This window comes from Myxozyma melibiosi, assembly GCF_037950935.1.
Source record: "Myxozyma melibiosi strain Phaff 52-87 chromosome Unknown BZA70scaffold_3, whole genome shotgun sequence".
Classification (NCBI taxonomy): Eukaryota; Fungi; Ascomycota; class Lipomycetes; order Lipomycetales; family Lipomycetaceae; genus Myxozyma; species Myxozyma melibiosi.
In genome coordinates, this window is record NW_027042917.1 from 899,107 (window position 1) to 923,403 (window position 24,297).

General features: G+C 53.3%; 9 protein-coding genes across 9 annotated transcripts; 2 read left to right on the plus strand and 7 right to left on the minus strand.

Annotated features, from left to right (window-relative positions):
• The first annotated feature begins 220 nt into the window (after window positions 1-220).
• On the plus strand, window positions 221-4,581 carry BZA70DRAFT_276453 (glycerophosphocholine phosphodiesterase Gde1). Its single transcript, XM_064912305.1, has 5 exons — window positions 221-550; window positions 632-661; window positions 736-845; window positions 988-1,190; window positions 1,246-4,581. The coding sequence occupies exons 1-5, from the start codon at window positions 534-536 to the stop codon at window positions 4,381-4,383; spliced, it is 3,498 nt and encodes a 1,165-aa protein (XP_064769411.1). The 5' UTR covers window positions 221-533; the 3' UTR covers window positions 4,384-4,581.
• BZA70DRAFT_294659 (uncharacterized protein) lies at window positions 4,562-7,331 on the minus strand (the record flags this gene model as incomplete). Its single annotated transcript, XM_064914454.1, has 3 exons — window positions 6,772-7,331; window positions 5,739-6,708; window positions 4,562-5,674 (listed from the first exon to the last, which is right to left on the minus strand). Exons 1-3 carry the CDS (start codon window positions 6,930-6,932, stop codon window positions 4,562-4,564), a joined length of 2,244 nt encoding a protein of 747 aa, XP_064769412.1. The 5' UTR covers window positions 6,933-7,331.
• BZA70DRAFT_276459 (60S ribosomal protein L3) lies at window positions 7,332-8,926 on the plus strand. The gene is made up of 2 exons (XM_064912306.1): window positions 7,332-7,601; window positions 7,717-8,926. The coding sequence occupies exons 1-2, from the start codon at window positions 7,452-7,454 to the stop codon at window positions 8,731-8,733; spliced, it is 1,167 nt and encodes a 388-aa protein (XP_064769413.1). The 5' UTR covers window positions 7,332-7,451; the 3' UTR covers window positions 8,734-8,926.
• BZA70DRAFT_310075 (uncharacterized protein) lies at window positions 8,927-11,544 on the minus strand. Its single transcript, XM_064914905.1, has 6 exons — window positions 10,985-11,544; window positions 10,856-10,925; window positions 10,636-10,796; window positions 10,520-10,577; window positions 9,504-10,442; window positions 8,927-9,483 (listed from the first exon to the last, which is right to left on the minus strand). The coding sequence occupies exons 1-6, from the start codon at window positions 11,351-11,353 to the stop codon at window positions 8,972-8,974; spliced, it is 2,109 nt and encodes a 702-aa protein (XP_064769414.1). The 5' UTR covers window positions 11,354-11,544; the 3' UTR covers window positions 8,927-8,971.
• On the minus strand, window positions 11,439-13,486 carry BZA70DRAFT_133566 (putative glycerophosphoinositol permease). The gene is made up of 2 exons (XM_064909579.1): window positions 12,959-13,486; window positions 11,439-12,909 (listed from the first exon to the last, which is right to left on the minus strand). The coding sequence occupies exons 1-2, from the start codon at window positions 13,111-13,113 to the stop codon at window positions 11,568-11,570; spliced, it is 1,497 nt and encodes a 498-aa protein (XP_064769415.1). The 5' UTR covers window positions 13,114-13,486; the 3' UTR covers window positions 11,439-11,567.
• An 810-nt stretch (window positions 13,487-14,296) lies between these two features.
• BZA70DRAFT_288758 (uncharacterized protein) lies at window positions 14,297-15,118 on the minus strand (the record flags this gene model as incomplete). The annotated part of the gene is made up of 1 exon (XM_064914067.1): window positions 14,297-15,118. The coding sequence occupies one exon, from the start codon at window positions 15,116-15,118 to the stop codon at window positions 14,297-14,299; it is 822 nt and encodes a 273-aa protein (XP_064769416.1).
• Window positions 15,119-15,585: 467 nt separating this feature from the next.
• On the minus strand, window positions 15,586-18,064 carry BZA70DRAFT_304007 (uncharacterized protein; the record flags this gene model as incomplete). Its single annotated transcript, XM_064914763.1, has 3 exons — window positions 15,586-17,659; window positions 17,689-17,848; window positions 17,915-18,064. The coding sequence occupies 3 exons, from the start codon at window positions 18,062-18,064 to the stop codon at window positions 15,873-15,875; spliced, it is 2,097 nt and encodes a 698-aa protein (XP_064769417.1). The 3' UTR covers window positions 15,586-15,872.
• A 287-nt stretch (window positions 18,065-18,351) lies between these two features.
• Window positions 18,352-20,586, minus strand: BZA70DRAFT_294665 (uncharacterized protein). Its single transcript, XM_064914455.1, has 3 exons — window positions 19,881-20,586; window positions 18,921-19,822; window positions 18,352-18,867 (listed from the first exon to the last, which is right to left on the minus strand). The coding sequence occupies exons 1-3, from the start codon at window positions 20,459-20,461 to the stop codon at window positions 18,542-18,544; spliced, it is 1,809 nt and encodes a 602-aa protein (XP_064769418.1). The 5' UTR covers window positions 20,462-20,586; the 3' UTR covers window positions 18,352-18,541.
• Window positions 20,587-21,595: 1,009 nt separating this feature from the next.
• BZA70DRAFT_236793 (uncharacterized protein) lies at window positions 21,596-24,124 on the minus strand (the record flags this gene model as incomplete). The annotated part of the gene is made up of 3 exons (XM_064910392.1): window positions 21,596-21,990; window positions 22,050-22,223; window positions 22,282-24,124. 3 exons carry the CDS (start codon window positions 24,122-24,124, stop codon window positions 21,596-21,598), a joined length of 2,412 nt encoding a protein of 803 aa, XP_064769419.1.
• Window positions 24,125-24,297: the final 173 nt, after the last annotated feature.

A 24,297-nucleotide genomic window follows, 5' to 3' on the forward strand; every position in this document is an offset into this window, starting at 1 on the left:
TCTTCTCCCCAAGACAGAAAGTCAGCATCGATTCTTATATGGCTCTTGCCTTTTACCAGAGCCATCAGGGTACTGCTTTCAGATGTCTTTAATTCTAGTTTTTGGAAACCTTTCTCAAGAATCTCCATGAGTTCTTGGTGTGCGCTGGGGCGGATGCTGTTGTGGGTGTGATGGGGTGGACGTGGTAGTTCTGGTTAATACATCTGTCAAGATCCTCTATGCTTCTATGCTTGTTCATTGTAAACAATTGCTCTTCATCGCAACACGTAGCCATTGCCCAAACATCTCGAAATCTTTCTTCTGTAAACAGCAGCGAACTGCAAATCCTCAGAGCACGCGCTGCCGGGATTGGCTCAGACACCGAAACCTACATCGGCGGCCGTCGTTATCCCACCAGCTCCCATCCAGGCCTCCTCTGATATCCCGCCCTCCTCCCTCCTTTCCTCTCCTCCTCCTCCTCTTCTCTTTCCTATTCATGGCCCTGCGCCTCTGCTACAGACACAATCGACTGATCCCCGTCTGCTCCCGCAGCTATGAAGTTCGGCAAGAAGTACGTCTCTTCTCTCTCTCTCTTCCCATCTCTCACCGTCTCCCACCGCTGACTTCGCCCTCTCTTTCTTCTCCCTCCCAGTCTTCCTCGCAACGAAGTTCCTGAATGGAGGTATGTTGACTCCTACTCTGCTCTCCCCGATCTGCCTCTACCTCACTCCATCCGCTCACACCCGATCTGCACAGCGCCTTCTACCTCAACTATAAATCACTCAAGAAACACATCCGAAACGCCAAAGAACGCGCAATAGCCCAGGGCGACACCGAGGGCCCCGTCAGCGAAGTCTACCTCACTCGTATGTCCTCCCTCCGCCTCCTGCTGCATCCCCTCTGCGTGCTGTCACCTCCCGCACTCTCGCTTGCCCTCCTCTCGACTTGGCTTTCCTGGGTTTTTCAGGGGTCCTGGTTGCTGACTCATATCTCATCGCCTCTCTCCAGCTTTCTTCTACTCCCTCGACCGCAACCTCGAAACTGTCGACTCCTTCTACAACAAGCGTCTCGCGGACTGCGGCCGACGACTCAAGATCCTCACCGACAGGTTCACGCCCTTCACCCTCAAGCGCTCAGACTATGACCGCGACGACCTCGAGGACCTCGTCGGTGCTCTTCTCGAGCTTCGGAGTCAACTCCGAATGCTGCAGGTTAGCATCCTTGTATACCCTCTCAATTGATCCACAACTGCTAACACCCGTCTAGTGGTATGCGGAGGTCAACAAGCGAGGATTTGTCAAGATCCTGAAAAAGCTCGACAAGCGCGCCGGCGTCAACGAACAGGACCGCTACCTCGAATCAAAGGTGCTCATCCTACCCTTCGCCTCCGGCATCAGTGCCAACGAGTACATGGAGACCATCAACCACTGGCTTTCGGATCTTGCGCCTAACGAGATCGACGAGTCTTCGTCCTGGTCCTCGTCTCCCACCTCGGCCGCTTACAAACGCCAGTCCAGAGACGGCCAAACTAACGGCGTTTCGCCCGTGCTTGAAGAGATCAAGAATGCCGTGGCCGCTGATAACTTGGGCGAGCTGAAAACTCTGCTTGCGGGCGTTGAAAACGACGCCGAACAAAGCCAGAAATTGTCTCTTGCCGGGTTACAGAAAGCAGTATCGTCGCGGTCGACCGCATGCGTGGAGTACCTGCTGCAGTGCGTCCACAGTCTCTCTGACCCATCAGACTTCCGCGGACGAAATATCATTCACCGCCATGTGATTGCTCTCGGCCGTCAGCGTGCCTCTGCCACAAACGGCACAAGCCTCGAGCAGCCGCGCGATTTCTACATCACGCCGGCCGAGAACCCTGTGTCGACCGCGAAGTTGACTCAGGTGTACGGCAGCGATGGCATCAATTCGAATGACGAGACTTCGATGCTCAGGTTCATACTTGATCATCTTACGGCCGAGCAGCGGCCTGCACTGGCCGCTCGCGATGGCTATAAACGGAGTCCGCTGCACTACGCCTCCCAGTATGGTACACGTCTCGTTGCTGAGGTTATCGTCGAGTATCTGAAAAACTGGAATCTCTGGGATGCGCCTACAGGATTAGACGCGTCCGAATGGATAGACGCCGAGAACCTTTCTCCTTACCACCTCGCTGTCATCGGGAAGCATCCCAAGACGCTCAAAGTGCTTCTCAACGCCGCGCACCCGATTGCGCCTCGCGACTCGTCGCACTTGCTCACCATTGCCGCCAACAACGACTACGACGAGATCATTGACATCTTACTAGACGCCGGTCTCGACGTAGACTACGCGGACGAGAGACTGGGCGAGACTCCGCTCTATAACGCGGTGAGGAATGGCTACATCAAGAGTGCCTCGACGCTGCTGAAGCACAAGGCAAACACTGAGATCTCTGAAAACACCTACGGCTGGACTCCGCTATTTGTCGCGACTGTCTATGGATACGCTGATCTGGTTGACCTGCTGATTTCTTACGGTAGCGACCTCTCGAAAACCGACGGCTCGGGCTGGACAGCTCTCGAGCACGCTTGTCTTCGCGGTCACCTGGAGATTGCCGAAAAACTACCCGCAGTCGATCCTCAGCCCTCGCCATTTTCTACAAACGGAGAGGTTGCAAGCGCAGCGTCCGCATCCGTCGACAGCTTGCTCTCGCTCAGCTCGTCGGTTTCGTCCAAAATGTCGACTTCCCCGTCCCTGAACTCACATATGCCGCCGCCCCCGCGAGAACCAATCAAGAGTTTCGGCCACAAGTATCTGAAGAACAACACGTCCATGATCCTCGTCACTCTTGGGTCGACCGACCTGAGGACGAAAGCGGTGCCTGTGCAGCTTGATCAGGTGCCTCTCTCGCGTGTGCACTCCACGCAGCTTGATACCGCGCTCTCGCTCGTCATTTCCGCGCAGAACGCGATCGGCGAGCCGACGGTGATTGATCTTCCGATCCAGGACAGTCCGTCGACAGAGCCGATCCTGTTTCAGACCTCCGATCCGAGCAATACTCGATTGTTTTTCGATATTGTGCCTACCTATGCTGGCAATAGGAATCAGATTGTAGGTCGCGCGGTCGCGATGCTGTCGAATATCAAGACCTCTGTCGGACAGTCTGTGCGCAGCTTGCACGAGACTATTACCGTTCCCATAGTGCAGAACACCACGCTGGATATTCTGGGAACCGTCAGCTTTGAGTTTCTGATCATCAAGCCGTTCGAGCATCCAAATATGAGCATCGCAAAGTCTTCTACATACTGGAAGTCGCTGACCAATACCCGAGTCATTGGTCATCGTGGTCTCGGCAAGAACTCGACTGCCCGCAAGAGTTTGCAGCTCGGCGAAAATACTTTGCAGTCTTTTATCGCGGCCGCGAACCTGGGTGCGAGCTACGTCGAGTTCGATGTCCAGCTGACGCGCGATCATGTCCCGGTTATCTACCACGACTTCCTGGTCGCCGAGACCGGCATCGATGTTCCAATGCACGCACTCACGCTCGAGCAGTTCTTGGCCGTCTCCGAGCGCCGGACGCCCAAACCGCGCAGCCGGAACCAGTCTCCGCGACGAGCCGAAAGCCGCAACTCGAATACCTCCTCGTCAGTCTCCTTCACCAAGACAGTCGACGATCGGCTTTCTGCGCTCGGCGCGAGCCAGGACTCTGCTAGTTCGTCGTCGTCCATGCTGCCTACTCCCGGCAGACGTCCGCGCTCGCTTTCGTTGGAGATGGATGATACCGACTCTGAGTATTTCGAGCGGCTAAAGTTCACGCGGGACTTTAAGAAGAAGGGGTTCAAAGGCAACTCGCGCGGTCTCAGTATCCAGGCGCCGTTCACCACGCTTGAAGAAGTTTTCAAAACGCTTCCAAAGAACGTCGGTTTCAATATCGAATGTAAATACCCCATGCTTGACGAGAGCCAGGCCGAGAACATGGACGATCTCGCAATCGAGCTGAACGAGTGGGTCGACACCGTTCTCAAGACCGTCTACGACCACTCCAGCGGGCGTGACATCATCTTCTCCAGTTTCCACCCGGACGTCTGCATCATGCTCTCGCTCAAGCAGCCCTCGATCCCCGTCCTCTTCCTGACCGAGGCCGGGACCGAGAAAATGGCAGACATCCGCGCGTCAAGTCTGCAAGAAGCAATCCGCTTCGCCTCGCGCTGGAACTTGCTCGGCATCGTCTCGGCTTGCAAACCGTTGATCATGAGTCCGCGCCTGATCCGCGTGGTGAAGGAGAGCGGGCTGGTTTGCTTCAGTTATGGCGCGATGAATAATTCGCCTGAGGTGTGCAAGTTGCAGATGAATTATGGCGTTGATGCGGTGATTGTGGATTCGGTGTTGGCGGTTCGTAAGGGCCTTACTGATGGAAAGGCTGCAGAGTCGGTTTAAGCTGTTGGTTTGAGGTGTTGGGTATTACTTTTCTTTTCTTTATATATATTGTTTCTCTGTTCAGTCCTCTCGGTGCGGAGAGGTCTCAAGTTTTATCTTTCGCTTGGGGTGTTAGATGGCAAGGTCATACATATGCTCATGCGTCCAGATTCTTTTTAATTGATATAAACACACCGTGCTACGGTATAAGCAGCGCATCTGGATCCGAACACGTAAATATAAACTGTAAATCCGACGCCAGTTTATCGCCCACTCTCCTCTTCGTAGCCGTCATCGACCCCCGATCGATATGCAAAAACGCTCTAGCGCCGTTAACCTCGACGTCGGCCATCATCTTATCGAGCGATCCATGCTTGTCGACAATCATCCTCGCCAGCGGCTCAGTCACGTTCTTGCACTGCGTCATCGTCCGCATGAAGATGTCGTCCACGTTCCGGCCGATGGTTACCTGCCCGCCGGCCATGCACACTGTCTCGTGGATGTTTGTCTGCGCGCGCCAATACGGAATCATGCCGATGGACTGCGTCAAGGCCGTGGTGTTCTCGGCTGAGACTGCGGGCGTGGCGCTGTGGAGGACTAAAGCGTAATGCCGCACTTGCAGAGCAATCAGAGCTTCTTCTATCCGCTCGTCGTGGATCCCGGGCTTGTACTCATTCTCGATCCGAACTTCCAGGTCCGATTTCTTTTGTTTTCTGCTGCGCGCGGCACCAGCAGCAGCAGCAGTCACGGTTTCTCCCTCGGCTTCTCTGAGAGCGTTTTGCACCGTCGCGTTGAACTCGCGCCGACTTTTCGCGGCGATCTTGTTTTGTAACGAATACAGGCCCTCGATCATGTAGATCAGTTTGGAATCCGGGAACCGCGTCCGAACCGACTGAACGTGCTCGTCGATAGTCTCGTCAAGCACCATACCGACAAACTCGACATCAGGCAAGATAATGAGCAGAAACTGCTCCTTTCGAATCTCCTCAGGGATAGGCACGAAATGTCCAAGAGCAAAATTATACTCCGCCCGCACCTTGCGCCGCCATTTAATCATATTCCCCGCCGAACTCCGCCAGTCTGTAAAAACACCGACCCCCAGCTCTCTGTGACTCTGAGCGATTTGTCCGCCGGCTTCGGTCAGCGCAAACTCGCTGTCGATATCGATAATCAGCTCTGCACATGCCGCGCGCTTGTCTTTTTTCAGCACGTTGACGGTCGCTAGTTCTTTTGCCACGGCTTTCTCGCGAGCTGCGCGCTCTTTCTCTAGTCGTTTTTGCTCTTTACGAGCTTCTGCTTCTTTTGCCTTAGCCTAGTGAGATGTCACCGTGTTAGCATATCTGGGTTTCTTAGCATACATTGATAAGTAGACTTACTGAGGTCGCGCTGGGTTGCCGTGTGGCTCGTGGCTTTTTGGCAGGTTCAGGAAGTCCAGGCTCGCTTGCGCCGTTCCCTCTTTTCTGTGCAGTAGTTATCCCGACCGGCCCGAGATCCTGAAAGAGACCCCGAGGGAGATTGCTACTCTCACTCTGAGTCGCGCGTGCTGGTCTGGGAACAACATTCTCGGTCTGTAAACTAGATCTCGATCGGGCGAGAGATGCAGATCTAGGAGCTGGCGAGGATGACGATGTATCAATATGCTCTACAGTTGCTGCTCGCCGGCTTTGTATAGAAATGTCCCCTCTGACGCCTAACGCCTCTAGTATCAAAGAAGCCGACTGAAAACTCGCCGCTGCACTGGTATTCGGAACTCGGGCTTGGTGAGCCGGCGATTGATTTCTCGGCTTATTCGTCAGATCAGTCATTATTGACGGTGACGAGCTGAGGGGTTGAACATAGGGACGTGGACGGATCGGAAGAGATGGCTGCTGTGTTTGTGGAGCTGGCGGAGGCTGTGAGGGAAGGGGAGAGGACGTGAAGAGGTGCTGTGGGTTGGCATGTGCTCGTGGCGCTGGTGGTGAGGCTTTCTTTGCTGTTGACTGTGGGTTTGTATTCAAAGTGCCTTCTTTTGCCATTGATTTTCGAGCTGTACCCTTTCTAGATAAACCACGTTCATCACCCGAGGTCAAGTCCGCGTATGAGTTAAGGTCTATTGACGCCGGTGGTACACTTGCAGCTTTCCGGGTACTCTTGGTGGGTGGACTGTCGACGAGTAGTGCAGGCGGCGGAGAAGAAAATTCATCAAATTCGTCGAGATCAAACACGATATCTGAGGCGGGTCCGTCATTGATGAGTACTGGTGCCGGCGATTTAGACAACTCCTTGTTCTGTTGCGAAGCTCTGGCAATGTGCGGGAAGGAGGTGGTTGGAAGACTCGCGGCAACCTCACTGTGATCAAAATGTGTTCTAAACATCTCGTATGTTAATATATACAAACACGTAGGACAAGCAGAGAAACAACAAACACACGTTTCATCTCTAAATGGCTGGGAGATCTGCGACAATCCCGGGGACGGCGCAGGCCTTGACGAAGACGAGTTGATCTCGATTGGCGAGGAGTCGATCACTACCACACTTATATCTTGAGCTGACGGCGGAGTACTTTGCCTCCTCGTTTGATCTGGTTGCATGGTGGTTCTTTGTCCCCGGCGACTATGAGTGGGTATAGGATAAGTAAAGGGCCATTAAATTGAATGCAGCTTCGAAACCTTGTAGCCTTCAGAGAGTACTGAGTCGTCCAGTGCGCAGTCTATACCTCAGCGGCAATACCTTTCACTAGTCCGACAGCAGACAACTGCGGTAGACAACCAGCACAGTTCCAAGCTTAACGCGCTTTATCGCGTTGGGAAGAGAGCGCGACGGAGACGTGATCTGTGGACGCGGCGGTGTGGCTGGTGCCGCCACATATAAACTCTAATTTACGTAAACATGTGGCAGAGCGCTGTGCGGCTCGTGTGTAGGGTTATGTTAGGGTTATCAAACAGCAGTCACGCATTCAGAACCAGCTCAGGCAGAGCGGCGCTGGCGGGGCCACCTCGAAGCACCACTCGGCCTCGACGACTGCTCTTCCCAGACTTTAGCAGCAAACCCGAGTTTCTCAGCAACTTCGCTTTTCCCAGCAAAGCAGCATCACCGACTCAGCAAACAACATGTCTCACAGAAAGTACGAAGAGCCCAGACACGGTTCGCTTGGCTTCTTGCCCAGAAAGCGGGCTGCCCGTCACCGCGGAAAGTGCAAGTCGTTCCCTACCGACGACAAGACTAAGCCCGTCCACCTCACCGCCTTCCTTGGCTACAAGGTATGCAGTATCTGTTTGAAGAGAGTAGATCTGCTGCAGAGATCTGTGTTGCGAAAGAGCGAGAGAAACGCAGACAGGAAACATAATGATCGGGAGACTAACGAAATTTTGCTAGGCTGGTATGACCACCGTCGTTCGTGACCTTGACCGTCCCGGTTCCAAGATGCACAAGCGTGAGATCGTCGAGGCTGTCACCGTTGTTGACACTCCCCCCATGGTTGTCGTTGGTGTCGTTGGATACGTCGAGACCCCCCGTGGTCTGCGAACACTCACCACCGTCTGGGCCGAGCACTTGTCTGAGGAGCTCAAGAGACGATTCTACAAGAACTGGTACCACAGCAAGAAGAAGGCTTTCACCAAGTACGCTAAGAAGTACTCTGACAACGGAGTCTCTGTTGACCGCGAGCTTGAGCGCATCAAGAAGTACGCGACCGTCGTCCGTGTTCTTGCCCACACCCAGATCCGCAAGACCCCTCTTTCCCAGAAGAAGGCCCACCTCCTCGAGGTCCAGGTCAACGGTGGCTCGATCTCCGACAAGGTCGACTGGGCCAAGGAGCACTTCGAGAAGGAGATCGAGGTCTCCTCTGTCTTTGAGCAGGACGAGGTCATTGACGCCATTGCCGTCACCAAGGGTCACGGATACGAGGGTGTCACCGCCAGATGGGGTACCAAGAAGCTTCCCCGTAAGACTCACCGTGGTCTGCGTAAGGTCGCCTGTATCGGTGCCTGGCATCCGGCCCACGTCCAGTGGACTGTCGCTCGTGCCGGTCAGGACGGATACCACCACCGTACCTCGGTCAACCACAAGATCTACCGTGTCGGTAAGGCCGAGGACAAGGGTAACGGATCGACCGAGTTCGACCGCACCGAGAAGACCATCACTCCCATGGGTGGCTTCGTCCGCTACGGTGAGATCAAGAACGACTTCCTCATCATCAAGGGCTCGATCCCTGGTGTCAAGAAGCGCGTCATCACCCTGCGAAAGTCGCTCCGTGTGCACACCTCGCGCAAGGCTCTTGAGAAGGTTCAGCTCAAGTGGATCGACACCGCGTCCAAGTTCGGTAAGGGTCGCTTCCAGACTCCTGCTGAGAAGAGTGCTTTCATGGGCACTCTCAAGAAGGATCTTGAGTAAACCACAAACGCAAGAAAAAAATCGAAAAAGTGTTTTTGTTTGTAGACGTCTTGTTGGAGGATTATACAGAACTTGAAAAAGTAATGTGTTCTTGTATTTTTTGTTCAAATAGGTTGCCGGCTTTGTTTATGAATCATTTTAATTGTATAAATCAGTCATAACATCATCTGTAGTTCTTATCTACTGCCAAACAGTCTCTGTTATTTACATTACACTGCCAAAACTAGTAATAAAAATCCTACACCCCGCTCTCAAACCTCTCCCTCGCAACCTTCCTCGCCCTCTCCGCAACCGACTCCTCCACACTCGCCCCCGCGCTCTTTGGATCGATCTTCGCATGCTCGGCGCCGAGTCCTGCGCCCTGCGCATACATCTCGGGCGTGATCGGTTGGGCAATGCCGGATCCCGTCGCGCCGAGACCGGAGCCGGTGGTCCAGCCCATTTTGGAGAGCATTTTGCTGCCTTTGCTGATTGCGAACATGTCGTCGTCGTCATCTTCATCTTCATCAGAGGCGGCGGCGGCGGCGGCGGTGGTGGGAGTGGGGGTGGGGGTGAGTGTGGGATCAGTGGTGGTGGGTGCTGCTGGATCTTGATTCTCTTTCGTTGCCTTCAAAGAAGAAGAAGAAGGAGCACCAGCAGAAGGCACCTTCGCAGGCTGATCCAGCGCCACCCGTCTCTCCCTCGCGCGATCCCTATACCCCCCGTCCTTCCCGCCGCCGCCCCCGCCGCCTGCCTCCTCGCCATCTCCATCTTCCTCCGCGCGCGCTCACACTCCGCTGCCTGTCCGAGCATATGCTTGTGTAGCGCCGACAGCCGCTCGTGTCTGTTGACTTGGTCTGATGCGGGGAATTTGCGCCGGCAGAGAAGGCATGCGGGACGGGTTGGGTCGGCGAAGGATTCTTGGTGGTAGGTGCTGCTTTGATCTGAGGTGGTGGTGGTGGAGGAGGAGGAGGAGCCGTGGAGTTCTTTTTGCTTGAGCTGCCATTTTTGGAGTTGGGGGGTCATTTTCTTGGTCGTGGTCGCTAGTTCCGACTTTACCTTCTTCCGCTTCGCGGTCTTCCCCGCTCCTTCCCCTCCTCCTTCGCCGGGAGTCTCCTCCGTATTCTCCGCGCCGCCCAGACTGGCGAAAAAGGCAGACACGTCGTCTTGCTGCGCCTCGGGCGCGACGTAGATGCCCACGTATAACTGCTCGTCCCAGTATGACATCCTCGTCTGTCCATTCGCCGCCAAAAACGAAAACTGCTCGCGTTCGTCAACATCGCGCTCGTCTTCCTCGTTGTCATTATCGTCATCGTCTGCGGTGTTCGCGCGCCGGCCTCGCTTAGGTGCGTTATACACCGGGACAAACACCCCCGGATGAATAAAATCAACCTCCACCTCCCCGCCACACAACCCCAACTTCCCTCCCTCCCCCCCCTCCCGAGCGACCGCTTTCGCGATATGCTGCTTGACAAGCTTACACTCCGCCGCGGCCGCAAACTCCACGAACGCGAACCCTACTGACGCGCGCGAGACGCGGTCGCGCGCGAGCAGGATGCGGCGGTAGGAGGGTTTGGAAGGGACAGAGGGGCTTGAGGCGAGGGCGGATGCGAGTGCGGTTTCGGTGACGTGCGGGGGGAGGTTGCGGAGGAGGAGGAATTGCGAGGGGATTTCGGAGATGTCGTTTGAGCCGTTATTGGGTTTTGATTTCTTGGGTTTGCTGTTCGTGTCTGTGAAAGAAGGGGTTGTTAGCGACAAGAAGTTGTTAGAGACAAGAAGGATAGGAAGGAGGAGGGGATTTGGATACCTCGTCTGGAACCACATTTGAAGCACTCCACCCGTCTCGCAAAGTTCATCTCATTACACTACCACCCCAATCAGCACACTCTCTCTCACTCTCACTCTAACTCTACATATACTCACAGACAGACAAACCCACTCACTATCCTCCTCCGCTTTCGAATAATTCACGCGCAACCGCGTGCGCGAGCCGGGAACGTTGATCTCGGGGTACGCGCGCTCGACGAACGATTTTGCGTCCTTTAAATTTGCAAATTTGAGGAAGCCGAAGCCTCTGCTTCGCTCTGCATTATCAGAGGTGTTAGTGGGTGTGGAATCAGGGGGGGAGAAGCTGGATACGTACTGGTCTTGCGATCGTAGATGATTGTCGCTTTGATGGGATTCCCTCCACAAGCTCGAACATCCTCCAACAACTTCAAGAAAAAACCGTCAGCCCTCTCCATTCCACAAATAAGATCAACAGCGCACTCACATCATCCTGGTTATAATCCCCCGGAAACCCCCTCACAACCGCATCCACCGCCGGCGCCGCAATCCCCCCACCGTCTGCCCCGCCGCGCCTTCGCCCGCGCTGCCGCCGGTCGCTGTCATACTCATACTCGTCCGAGTTGTCGCTGTAGGAATATGTTCTGCGTCGACCGTGCCTGCGACGAGGTGATATCGACCGCGACCGTGATCGTGAGCGCGAGCGGGAGCGGGTGGATGACCGGCGCCGACGGGGTCGGTCGTCGTAGTCTAGACGTTGGCGTCGTGAACGTGCTACATCCTCATCATAGGGGATGCGTTTATCCCGCGGAGGCGGTGGGGCTGTTCGTTGGTAACCGTCGTCGTCGTCTGACATTGGTGTGGACGTAGACGTGGGTTGGTTGCATGGGATCGAGTGCGATTTGAATATGTGGTGCGCTGGGAGGTTGGGTTAACAAGAGGAAGTACAAAGTTTGTTGAAATCAATTCAATTATATTATTAGAGATCCTCCACAACACCGACAAAGCATTAGATATTACGAGATACTAGCTAAAAAACAGATAACTAAAAAAAAAAAAAAAGAGAAGAACTAATCGCTCTTCGAATCAGTCGTCTCGAACGCAGCGATCTGCTTCTCATCAGCCTCATACGTCCCGCCCACCACCTCCTCAGTCGACTCCCCCTCGTCACCAATATACCCAGTCCACCCATTCTCGCGCAAGAACCGTTCAAACCTAAGATCCTCAAACCTGAGATCCTCGCCCGTGATATGCGGCACGAAGAAGTACGTGACTGCGATCCCGACGACGCCGCAGATGGCAGCGATGATGAATGTCCATTTCTTGCCCAGGTTGTTTTCGATCGGCTTGAAGCACTGCGTGCCGATCGCGGCACCGGCCTTGCCCACCGCGGCAGAGAGACCGTAGCATGTGCCGCGGACGGCGGTGGCGTAGGATTCAGAGGACAGCAAGCCGAGCATATTTCCCGGGCCGAGGTTGCCAAAGGACTGCATGAGGCCGTAGAAGATGACAAAAAGCGGGATGATTTTCGTGATTTTGTCAAACGAGCAGCCGATGATCAGACCAAAGATGAGGTATCCCGAGAAGCCAATCATCATCGTATTGCGCCGGCCGATCTTGTTGCACAGCAGCGCGCCGACAAAGACGCCCGGGAGCGCGATCGCGCCGAGGAGTAGCTGCCATTCGCCGGTCTTTTTCAGGTTCGTGCTTGAATCCGGGACGATCGAGGAGATGATTGTGGCGGAAAAGACGCCGTTCGGGAAGGTCACAAAGTCATATAGGAACCAGGCGCCGCAGGTGCCGATGAGCGAGCGCCAGTAGAATTTTGCGACGAGCAGGTATGGCACGCGTTTCTTAATCGCACCTTTTTGGTAGAGAAAAGAGGTTGCCATTTTCCAACGAAAGTAGAATACGGTGAGAGGCAGGAGACAGCCGATACCGAAGCAGACGCGCCAGACGGTGGAGAGATGGTTCGTGCCCGCGGCGGAGAGGACGATGAGGAAGACGCAGATCGCGAGCGGGCCGCCGAACGAGAGAGGCAGGTTCGTGACCATGATGAAGATCGGTCCGCGCTGCTTGAGCGTGGCTTCGTTTGCGGCCTCGGAGGCGGAGGTCGAGGAGGCAGGGTACTCGCCTCCCGTGCCGAACCCCACGATGCCGCGACAGACGACGAGCATCCAAAACATGCCGGTGATGGTGACGCCGTGGGCGGCGGTGGCGAGGATGCCGCCAAAGACGATGAGCAGGGTTGTGGTGACGATTGCGGTTTTGCGACCGAGGTAGTCGCAGGTGAGGCCGATGACGATTTGGCCGACGATTTCGCCGACGAGGAGGGCGTTGGAGACGCGGGTGGACATGGTGGAGGTGTATTCGGTGGGGTACTCGATGCCGAAGAGCACGTTCGTCATGGTCCTGGTGGAGTTAAGAGAGAGTTGTGGAGAGAGAGAGAGAGAGGGCATACATGAGGTTGTTCTGGTATCCATCGCTGATGAGGGCGGCGCCAGCACAGACGATGGAGAGATATGAAGCGATACGCTGGGCCTTTGAAGGTTTGGGAGTGAGAACAATGGCTTCATCGTCAGGTTCTGCGCCGGTCTTTGGCTGGAGATCAGCCATGGTGAGGAGGAGTAGAGAGGAGCAGAGTATAAGCAGAGCAAGGGGATGAGAGGGATATAAGAGGGATATAAGACAGAGCAGAAGGCGGAGAGCAGACAGAGAATCAGAGGAGAGAGCGGAGGCACGTGGACGGGTTTGAGATCATGACAGTTGTGACAGCACAAGGAGCGAGATCAGTGTGTGTCTGAGATGAGATCAGATGGATATTAGAGAGTGTTGTTGCTTCTAGGAGCATTGTATTAGCAACAACACATCTCCCTGATAATGTAACAACAAGCAACAACAGGCAACTGTCGGTCCATTGTGCTGCTTCTGGTGAACAATCGGAGTTCAGGTAGCCTTTATATCCCGCACGAAGGCCGATCATGGTCATGTGACTATATATCACGTGACGCTTACTACCCACGTGACAGAAACAAGCATTTGATAAATATTGAAGCACCGACGCATGACAGGCGACTTGAGCGCACGGCTGAGGAGGAGCCGACAGCGGACGGAGGAAGGACGAGCCGGACGCGCGCTTCATTTATCCCTTCCGGAGCAGAGCAGAGCCGGCGACGTGGAATCGAGGCACGAACCGGGCCGCTGGTGCAGGCGACGACGGGCTTCTCGGCAAAGAGCTGGCGGACCGGGACTGATCAGGGGGAAGGTTTGAGTTTGGAGGCGTAGGCAAAGCATTCTGTCACCGGTCGGAGTCTGAGTGTGCTCTTGTGCGGGTTATTTTGGGACGCAGGTGTGGTAAATAAATGCCTCTATTGAGGAAGAAAAGAAAAGAAAGAAGAGATAGCAAGGTGCTGATGCACTGTTGCTATATCACAAATGAGGAGAGAAGTGTAGCCTCTGCCGTGCGAATGTGCAGCTCTGACTTTTCTGACTTCTCTCCTCTCTCATCCATATTCACTCGCCTTTCTCAAAGCAATGCCCGTGTTGTAGCTACACAACGCCCAAACAATATATCACAGATAAAACATAAACATAAACATAAAACAAAACATAAAACAAAAACAACCTGAAACCCAAGGATACCAAATACTTAAATGACTGCCTCGCCGCATGCGGGGCTGAGCTCGCAAATGTGCTCAGTTCCTGTTCTGACCAGCCGTGCCGTGTCACCTTCTCATTATCGTCACTCCTGCTCTTGACCAAAAATAGCAACTCACATTCAGTAGAGACCAGCTCAGGACTATGCCTGCCGCTCCCAGATAATCACCAGCCAGACAAAGATGACCATATACAGCGCCGTCAGCGCAAGCCCGAGCTTAACCACCGCAACATGCCCCAGCACCGGCGGCGCGACAATCTCAAACGTATGGCTCTGGTCGTGCACGTTATCCAGCCGCGCGCAGTTCGCGCACAGGTTGAAGTCCGCACAGGTCCTGCACTTGCGACGCCGGCCGGTGATGCATAGCCGCATGCTCTCGCACAGCGGGCCGTCGCAGTGCACGCCGCAGTGGTGCTCGTCGGGCGAGTCGACGATCTCGTCGAAGCGCACGAATTGGTGGCCGCGGATGTGCGTCTCGGTCTCGTAGCAGGACGAGCAGTAGTCAAAGTCCGCGCAGCCGCCGATGCAGCGGAAGCGTTCGGTCGCGCCGAGCTGCGCGTGGCAGCCGTTGCAGAACACGCGCTTGCAGTCCGTAGCCCCGAGGATCAAGAACACGCGTCTCCAGAAAGCGAGGTAGACCGCCGAGATCGCGAGCAGGCGCGCGGCCCAGGGCGACTCTCTCGCGTGCACGCGCAGCAAGTTGTGGGTGTCGTCGAGACAGCCGAAGCCGCGGGCAAGACAGGCCTCGCAGACGTTATACCCCTTGTCGTCGCCGCACTTGCGGCAGTGCATGTGCTCTCTCTCGCCCGCAAGCAGGCGGCGGCAGACGTTGCAGTGCACGAGCTCGTGGGTGGACGAGGGCAGGACGGTGTCGGGGATGTTGTCGAGGACGGCGTTTGCGGGGATAGCGTAGGCGCGCTTCTCGGCGAGCAGGCCTGATTCGAGGGCGGAAGTGGTGTCCATGGTTGTAAGCGAGTCAGCGGGTGTGTTGTAAGCAGAGGAAGCAGAAGAAGCAGGAGAAGAAGAAGAAGAAGAAGAAGAGAAGAAGAGGGCTGATGATATGAAGACTGCGACCCACCGGCGGGCGACGGGCAGAAGCAGATTCGCTTGGATGATTTGAGTTTGGGGCAGAGTTCGCCGCGAGGCTCGAGATGCAGAAATGCGTACGCGGGCCATGTGCCATGTGCCTGTGTGCCTGTGTGCCTGTGATTCCAGCACCGGGGGTGAAGACTGTGCACTGAGTGAAGAGTGGATAGTAATAGTAATAGTAATAGAATAGAATAGCAATAGCAATAGCAAAGATAATGAGAATAGAGACAGCATACTCAACTACACTGCAAAATACAACTCCAACTCCGTCGCGTACGCACTAAATTCTCTCCTTATCCTCGCTTGGACCATTTCACTAAGATCCAAATACCGTTTCTGGCCTCACCCGCCTCGGTCTCTGCTCTCTCTTCTCCTTCTCCTTCTCCTTCTTCTCCTTCTTCCCCTTCTCTCCCTACCATCATGCAATCTACTCACATTCCTCTCGCCAATGCAAGCTCTCACTCTGCATCTACTCCTCACACCTCTACTCTTCCTCATGTTTAAGCAATCACGTTCGCCATTCACTAGCTATCCAGCTATATATACCATGTCCATAAACACACGAAACGCAGAAATCAAACCTTCGCGAAAATCAATTCAGCCTCAACACTACTAGTAGAACACTAGACTAGAACGCAGACCCCTCGCTATCCTCAACCAACTCAAAGTCCTCATCACTAAACTCATCAAACTCCTCCTCTCCTACCGCAGACTCCTCCTCCTCCTCCTCCTCCTCCTCCTCCTCCTCATTCTCTCCAACCGACCCAGTCGACCCCGTAACCTCGCTCTCCGTCACAGTCGTCTCCTCGTCCGCATGCGCAATCACCGAACTTCCCGCACTCGACCGCACATTCAGCACCGGAAACAAAATATCGGACGCATCAGAGTACTTGCTCTTACTCATCTCATCCTCCTCTCCTCCTCCTACCTGCTCTCCCTCATCTCCCCCCGCACTCTCAACCTTCACCTCGCACCACAAATTATCTCCAAACCGCTCTCCCTCCGCCGTCACCATCCGCCAGTACGAGATATACGTCCCGTTCTCATTCGGCGTCCGCAACATCGCCGTGAACCGCGCCGTCTCTCCCACCTCAACCTCAAACGGAATAATCGACACACTGCTGTTCTCCTTCTCATTCGTCATCGCCTGTCCGCCAACAAACGTCAGCGTCACTCCCGCTGGCCACTCCGCCCGTCCATTGTTCTTCATCGACCACGACTGATAAAACACTTGACCTGGTCGGAAAACTGTCTTGTCCTCCACAACCTGATACACAAACTGCGCATCCAACTCCTCCCCCTTCCCTGCCTCCCTCGTCTCAGCACTCTCAACAACATTCTCGCTGCTCAGGCTAATCAAATCCACACTCTCCCGCACCGCCTCCACTGCCTTCTCCTCGACAACAGTAGTAGTAGTAGTAGTAGTAGTAGTAGCAGCAGAAGCAGCAGCAGCAGCAGCAGCAGCAGCACCATCCGCAACTGCAACCGTAATATGACGACGCGGAGTCTTCAGCATAATCATCGGGTGCGACTCATCATGCCCATTATTCGGCAAACTCTCGCAGTTCTCGCACAAATCATAGTCCTCGCAAATCGCACACTTGTACCGAGTCCCGTAAATGCACTTCTGTCCATCGACGCATCCCGGCCCATCGCACAAAATACCATAATGCGCAGGCTTCACCCGGCCCTGCTCCGCAATCTTGTACGCAGACGGATCATCAAGTGCGACAAACGTATGGCTCGGATGCGTCTGATTCACATTCTCAAAGCATTTGCCGCAGTAGTCAAAGTCAGGACAACGCACGCACTTGTACCGAGTGCCTGTAATATCCTTGTCGCATCCATCGCAATAAGCATTGTGCGCCTTCTTGCCACCCGCAAGCGACCTCACATACGGGCACTTGCTCTCGCTGCTCTTGACTTCAGCTTTAGCCTCAGCCTTCACCTCAGCCTTGACCTCGGTCTCGGCAGCAGAAACAGTAGCAGAGACAGCAGCAAGATAATGCGTATCGTCAAGACAATGGAATCCGCTCTTCACGCATCTAGAGCACACATCATAATCCCCATCCTTGCAAATCTTGCAATGATAATACGTCTCCTTCTCAATCTGCGCACTGCAGATATCGCAGCGCACGCTATACACAGACGCCACTTCCGACACCACCACACTGCGCATCGGCTGGATCTCGGTCGCCGCCGCAACCTCCGGCTTCTCTCTCAGCACCTGCGACGCCGACAGTTCAACCTTCAGCTCAGACTTGATACGCTCGCTCACCGCCGCAATCTCGCTCTTCACAAGCTTGCGGATATCCGCCACCGAAAGCGACATGTCCTTCACATCCTCCGCGGGCGCAGAACCTTCCGCATCTGGAGTTGGGACTGGTGCGTGATACGCTTCGTCAGCTTCTTCCTCTGTAAATCTCTACAACTTGCAGACTTACCGGCTTCAACAAACAGCTTAGCCTTCGACTTTGCGTAAATCGAGTGGCGGCAGCGATGGTATGCGTGCGCAGAGTCCAGCGCGATAATACCGTGGCTGGCGGTGGAGTAGCGCGAGATTGCAATCTCCTGCTCAGCAGGGATATCAAGCAGCGATTTCAACTATAGCCCTCCATGTTAGCTCTTTTCTAGAACATCATTCTCATAGTATACAGAAACAGCACTCACAAGCGCCGGGAGCTGGTCTTTCTTGAAGTTCGAAATGTGGAGCTTGAATCTTCGGGTTGCACCACCGTAGGTAACCTTCACCTGCACCGCACCAGACGGGTCCTGCATCTGAGGCAACTTAGCAACGGGCGCAGCAGCAGTAGAATCCATCTCTTTCAATCAAATAAACACGCGGGCGATAATGTGCTCTGGTTGTCAGCTTATGCACCTCTGCGATTGAGTTGAAGTGGGAGGAAAGCCGGAAGGTGACAAGCGGCGTAGTGACGATCCCGGGAGGTTTGGGCTGCTGACTTATCTCGCAAGTTTATTGTGGGGCTATTTGCACCTTAATCAGACGCACTATACACCCGCTCTTTGCACTCCAAAATATCACCGTTATCTACGAATACCCAACCATGTGACGCGTCGTAAAGCCCAACACTCATTCTACAACTGATATCTGGACTAACTGTATGCTATTAATTGACGCTGTGTTAAGATACATCAAGTCATTGAATGTGAATTAGCAGAAATGAAATTACAAATAAAACAGGAATAAATGCAAAGATCATGAAGAATGTATGTATAATATGCAGAATGACCGCGCAACCAGCACGGCTAAGTATTTTATAAAAGGAAAAAATGAAGTTATCGCGGAGATTGATAATAGTAAACATTGCCATAATCAGGCGACGGAGCCATCACGAGCGGCACAGAAGGCGCGCCGCTCGCGTCTCCGTGGTAGTACTGCATTGAGTCGTAAAAGTAGACCATCCCGTTTGTTTCTTGTGCCACGGTCGCGGGGACGGGGGATGGGATTGCGATTGGAATCTGAGGAACAATCATAGGAAGGGAGGCGTATGCTGGGGATGCCATCGCTGAAGGGTACTGTGCATATCCCCGTGGGACCTGCATCATGTTCTTCTCCGGAGGTGTAGCAGTGTAGTAGTACTGCTGCTGCTGATGTTGTGGGACTAAATAGCATATTAGCACTACATTCTGCCTGTTTCCAAATCATTGAACTTACTATAGGCGTTCTCCTGGTAGTCATAGCGCGTTCCGCGGTACCCATTAGAGTATCCCCTCATACGCTGATTAAACCTGCGCTGTCCCTCAGACGAGTTGCGATACAGCGGATCCTCGATCTCGGCCATATTCATCAGCTTAGTAGGCCGCGGCTGGTGCATCACATCTGGCGTACGTCTGTATTCGTTTGTGATTGGCATCAGCTGCGGAGGCTCCGGACTAGGAGATGGGCCGGTCGTGGTATCCGATGTAGTGCGTTGGATCTCAGTCTCAGCAGGTGGTGGAGCAGGCAGGTTCACAATCGGCGGTGGCTGTGTATTTTTCTCCACAAGACCATCGTATACTGACGCGGGAGGCAACTTGACCTTGGGAAGCTCCGAAGGACTGTCCTCTTTAAACAGTTGATCGTAAGACGATGTCGGTGTCAAATCGAAATCAGCTTCTTCCTCTGAGTTGCTGCCGTCGGACTTGCCTCCAGCCGGCTGCGGAAACTTTACCTTGATCGGCAAATGATTCACTAATTCGGGCCTGTTTAGTGTCTGCAAGTGGGACTGGGTTTGCACAGCAGCATCCTCGGCACTGAACTGGCTGGCACCGACATCTTGAGTACCAGAGCTTTTGTGCTCATCAACTATCCGACTCGGTCCATAAAACGCCACAATTTCCGCCTTTGGCTGCCCATTCGAAGCCTCGCGCCTAAGTCTTATTGTCCTTTGCTTTGCATACGGAAGACGCACATAAATCAAATCGTGCAACGGAGGAACGGTAGGTACTATGATCGAGTGTCTTTTGCGATACGGGCCTCTGATGATTTTCGACTGCCTCGATCCCGGAAGCTTGACATAAAACGGTCCTTGCAGCAGACGACTCACGATCTGAACCATGGGCTCGCTGGTTCGGCTACTGCATGAAGCTGTCAGTAATCATAGAACTAAAATAGAGATTTTTGGGGCTCACGTACCTATCAAGCTTGATTGCGGTTTGCCGAGGATCCATTGCTGGCCGGTAGGTCTGTCTGTGATTTGGCCGAAAGGTTGTGATTGTGTGTACTTCGGCGGAGGATTCGGATTGAGCGGGCTTCGACTCGTGTTGGACCTGCTTGCTTGCGTTGCCGTTCTGTTGTTGCTGTACTGTCGTCTTGCGGTTCTCTGCCACGGCGCGATCTGCTTCTGCGAGCTTGCCAGGCGATTTGGTCGACAAACGATTCTGTGGGTTCTGAGATTGTTCATCGGCAGAAGGCGCGACGATGCTGACAGTTGAAGGCGTCGACTGGTGAGTTGTCTCTGGCGGATTCGATCTCTTCTCCGATGATTCGACTGTGTTTTTCTCCTTTGACTCCGCTCCCGATTCAACGGCAACAGCAACCACAGAAGTACTACCAGAAACCTCAACCTGTACAGACGCTTCATTGCCGGTCCCCTGCGCGGTCTCGCTGCCGTTCTTTGTGTTATTGCGCCTCCTCTTCCTCCTCGCCCATTTATTGATCGGTCTTGATTTCTCGCTCGTGGCCGCCACGGCTGCTGGAGTTGCAGCGTCCGCCATAACTGACACGTCCTATCCAAATCTCCTACCACGGGGTGGCCTTGGACTTGTTAAAAGGACAAAGGTCGAGCAAGTGTAGAGAGAGAAGGGAGGATGCGGGCGAAGGAAATCGAGAGAAAGAGAGTGGGCGGAGTTTAGGTGCGCGTCAGAATTTTAAAATGTTCAGAAAGGTTTTCTATCAGCGCCCCTGACAAAATAAAAAAATAAAGAAAAATAAAAAAATAAAAAAAATAAAAAAATCAGCTTTAACTCTGCTAAAGCCGCACCTGCGACAAGTCATCAACCAGCTGCTGCGATGAAAAACCACTGATTCAAGCAGATATGAAGAGATGTCAATATCAACAATGAAATAGAAGCATTTGCCATATTCTGTACAGTATCTTCAACCGCAATAGCTCTCAATTCAAACACATACACTCATATATACAAACCTCTCTCAAACCTCCAACCCTACACCATCCCTGGGCTAGGGCTCCCTCCCACACCTATAAAACCAACCACCGCCCGCCCATCAACTCTTTTTCCCTTTTTTTTTCTTCTTTGTGCGGCGCCTGATTCATTCCGTGTTGTTCATCTCTTTTGTATATCTAAAGCACTACCGATTTGATGAATGTCAGTTTCAGGCCAGAGGAATCTTCTTTTGTGGAAAACGACCGTCTAAATGCCCATTTCGTCTTTCGTTCTTGTTCGCTACTGGGTTCTGCGTCTTTATCCTTTATGGATTTAGTGGGGCCAGGAGTGTTGGATTGATGGAGGGCTGGGGGTGTCATACATTTTTCGTAATTTCTGTCGTAGTCACTGTTGCTGCTTTATCTTTTTTCAAAGATGTCTGGTGCAGAATCACTACACATACCTCTGCGGCTTGATCTGTCGTAAGGATAGCTCAGAGAGATGATCTAGGACTGTTTTATTTGCTCGAATAATTAGGGAATCAACTGTATCCTCCAAAACAAAACACTTTATATATGTTTAAAAAGAGCTCATAACTCCATTATGGAAAGAAAAAGAAGATACAAAGTAGAACGAAAAAAAAAACAAAAGATTGTAGCAATCAAAACATGCAAATTAAAAAAAAAAACTGACCGACCGACACCCTTCCTTCCATCCGAATATGTTTTGTTTTTTTATAAGAGACTAGTCAAAGTGTACGTTGATTGACCGGCCCGACTCGTCCGCGATCCAAGGATCTTCCAACGGACTCACGAGGTTCGGGTTGATATACACCGAATCCCGCTCGCGCTCCTCGTCCAGCGTCCGAGTAGGCGCCCGGCCTGCGCTCTCGTCGGTAGTGCCTGACTTGATCGCTCGGAGGGCGATGAAATACGACAGAGGAAGATAGTGGTCGTAGAAGTTGTACATCATGATCAGCGTCGCGATCGGCAGGGGAATCAGCATGACTGCGAGATAGAACGCTTTCTGGAGCGCGAGCGTTCCGGCCACTGTCAGGTGGAAGATAAGCAGACCGACGCAGACGCGGAAGAAAATCATGGGCCATGACTTTCCTGTCGAATGCTGAGGGTGCGTCATAGCTACACATCTCTATGTTAGCAAACTGCATCGAATACATAGGCAGTGGATCTTCACTTACAGTACATAAGCTGGTACTTGAACGTAAAGTAGCCAAACACGAAATAAACCAATCCAAAGGTTAGAATCTTGGTTGACATCGCACTGTAAGATAGGCATATAATCAAGATGAACAGCGGCTGCGGCAAGAAGAACCCATAATTAAAATTTGGCGGCTTGTGAAGATTATGAAAGTCTGCAGAGCGCGTTAGTAAACTCCAAACTCACTGCAGATGTAAAAAAACAATACACACCTCTAGGGGTCTTTGAGAAAAACTTGATGAACGGATACTTGAACACGACACCAAACTCCAATAATCGGAACGGAATCATTCCGATTCCCTGGAGAATAATCAAATCCACATAAAACAGCGCCATCTTCTGCAGCGATCTTGCGAGCACATAAGCAATCTTCGTGGTATCCTTCAAAATAGACCACAGCATACTAGCCGTACCCGCGATCGTGAAAAGAAGGAACAAGTTGACAAAGATGTAGAAGAAGTTCTTGCCAACGACCGAGAGCTCGACATCGCCGTGCGAGAGGTAGCCCTGCAGATTCGAGAGGCCATTGTAAAGGAAAGGAACAATGACGTTGAGCAACGTGAACAACAGGGTAGGCAAGAAACCGGTAACCAACGCATTCAGAATCCGAGACTCATTCAAAACATTAGCCAACCCGGGCCAGAACTTTTCAATCGACTTGACATCCAAAAAGGCCGACAACGACGCAACAGGGAACACCAAGGCCACGGTCGAGATCGAGATAATCACAGTGATGATCCACTGTCGGAACAGCCGCTCGGCTCGTGACTTGTACAAATTCCTCCAGATAACATCGTGCGGAGCGGGAGCGTTGTGGGCAATCAATCGATAAGCTCTCGGGTCCAAGACCGCCTGGGCAGCCATCTGCGCGCTCGCGACGGTGTCCATGGTCACAAACGCGACCGGCGTCGCCTTGTACTCCTTGTGACGCGCCATCTTGACTTGCTGATCCAGCTTCTCGAGTTTCGCAGTGTAGAAATCGATCTTGTCGACGTGCTTGCCAAAAAGGCCTAGAAATCCAGTGCGAAGAAGAGGTCGGCGCCGACCGAATGCAGGTGGGCCGTTGATCACATTCGGCATCGCGTCACCGGTCGACGGGCCTCCGCTGGTGAGCAAAGGAGTCAGACTGTTATCATCCGAGCCGAGCGGAATAGCGGGGGACTGCGGGAGAGAATTGACGTCCGGGATCGAGCGCGCGCTTCGCTTGACTCCCTCGCTGCCAAAATACTCTGTCCAGGCGCGTTCGACCTTGCACAGCATCTTGCGCCGACGATCCATAAGCTTATCGAGTTCCTTCCATTGGCGACAGATCGTGACAGACCGAACCTGACCAATTCCAAGAGACTCAATATGGTCCTTCAGCGCTTCCTCGCTGCGGAGCTCGGTGGGCACGCCTGAGAGTCGAATGGTGCGATCGGTGATGGAGCTTTGACTGCCCAGGTACGACTGACGAACGCGAACGATGTGGTGGGTTTGTCTCAGGAGGAAGAAACTGGTCAAGAAGGTGAAGATGTAGGCGAAAATGACATAAAACCAAAGATAGGACTCGTAGTCGTCCGGCCAGGCGTCGTCAGCCGGCGTTGTCTCTTCGGTCGCATTGACCGCGTCCAAAGACCTTGGGTCTATTATCTTGAGCATCTTTCGCTGCGGAGCATAAAACACGTTCGAGATATGGTCCTCGTCGTACACCCCTGTAAAATGCATTCGCAAGGGAGAGATTACGGCGATAGCAAAGAACGTGCAAACCGAAAGGAGCTTGATGGTCATGCTGAAGAACCCAAGAAATACAAACGCATCGAGACCGGCGTGCTCCAGTATCTGCTCTTCCGTGATATTATACAGCACCGGAATCCAGCCAAAGAACGACTTTGGCAGCGGCGGGAGACCTGGGTGGTGTGAGATGCGAGCGGCGTATAAATCTGGCCACTGAGTACGCAGGATGCAGAATGCGATGAAGGCCGAGAATCCTAGGGATCCAGCGATAACGATCTGGGTCGTCATGACTGCCGGATTCCGCAGACGGGGATCGTCGACCGGCTGCAGAGGATCGTCCATATTTGTTTGAACAAGGGACAGACGCCGAAAGTATGGGGAACAACAGAGGACTAAAGCGACAGACGAAAGAAGTGCACGAGAGGGCGAACGGGAAGTTATGTTTTGCCCGAGTTGTTTGCCATCGGATAACCAAGTCACAACGAGTCACGGAATATGTCAACAACTCACATTAG

Excerpts from the sequence above, each read along its gene's own strand:
- BZA70DRAFT_276453 (XM_064912305.1), top strand. Across the intron at positions 846-987 it reads CAGCGAAGTCTACCTCACTC|CTTTCTTCTACTCCCTCGAC; the intron begins GTATGTCCTCCC and ends GCCTCTCTCCAG. Across the intron at positions 1,191-1,245 it reads GTCAACTCCGAATGCTGCAG|TGGTATGCGGAGGTCAACAA; the intron begins GTTAGCATCCTT and ends ACACCCGTCTAG.
- BZA70DRAFT_276459 (XM_064912306.1), top strand. The coding sequence starts at position 7,452 with ATGTCTCACAGAAAGTACGAAGAGCCCAGACACGGTTCGCTTGGCTTC. Across the intron at positions 7,602-7,716 it reads CCGCCTTCCTTGGCTACAAG|GCTGGTATGACCACCGTCGT; the intron begins GTATGCAGTATC and ends AAATTTTGCTAG.
- BZA70DRAFT_133566 (XM_064909579.1), bottom strand. The coding sequence starts at position 13,113 with ATGGCTGATCTCCAGCCAAAGACCGGCGCAGAACCTGACGATGAAGCC. Across the intron at positions 12,910-12,958 it reads GGATACCAGAACAACCTCAT|GACCATGACGAACGTGCTCT; the intron begins GTATGCCCTCTC and ends TAACTCCACCAG.
- BZA70DRAFT_310075 (XM_064914905.1), bottom strand. The coding sequence starts at position 11,353 with ATGTCAGACGACGACGACGGTTACCAACGAACAGCCCCACCGCCTCCG. Across the intron at positions 10,926-10,984 it reads GGGATTATAACCAGGATGAT|TTGTTGGAGGATGTTCGAGC; the intron begins GTGAGTGCGCTG and ends TTTTTCTTGAAG. Across the intron at positions 10,797-10,855 it reads CATCTACGATCGCAAGACCA|AGCGAAGCAGAGGCTTCGGC; the intron begins GTACGTATCCAG and ends CTGATAATGCAG.
- BZA70DRAFT_294665 (XM_064914455.1), bottom strand. The coding sequence starts at position 20,461 with ATGGCGGACGCTGCAACTCCAGCAGCCGTGGCGGCCACGAGCGAGAAA. Across the intron at positions 19,823-19,880 it reads ACCGCAATCAAGCTTGATAG|TAGCCGAACCAGCGAGCCCA; the intron begins GTACGTGAGCCC and ends AGCTTCATGCAG. Across the intron at positions 18,868-18,920 it reads CTACCAGGAGAACGCCTATA|TCCCACAACATCAGCAGCAG; the intron begins GTAAGTTCAATG and ends TATGCTATTTAG.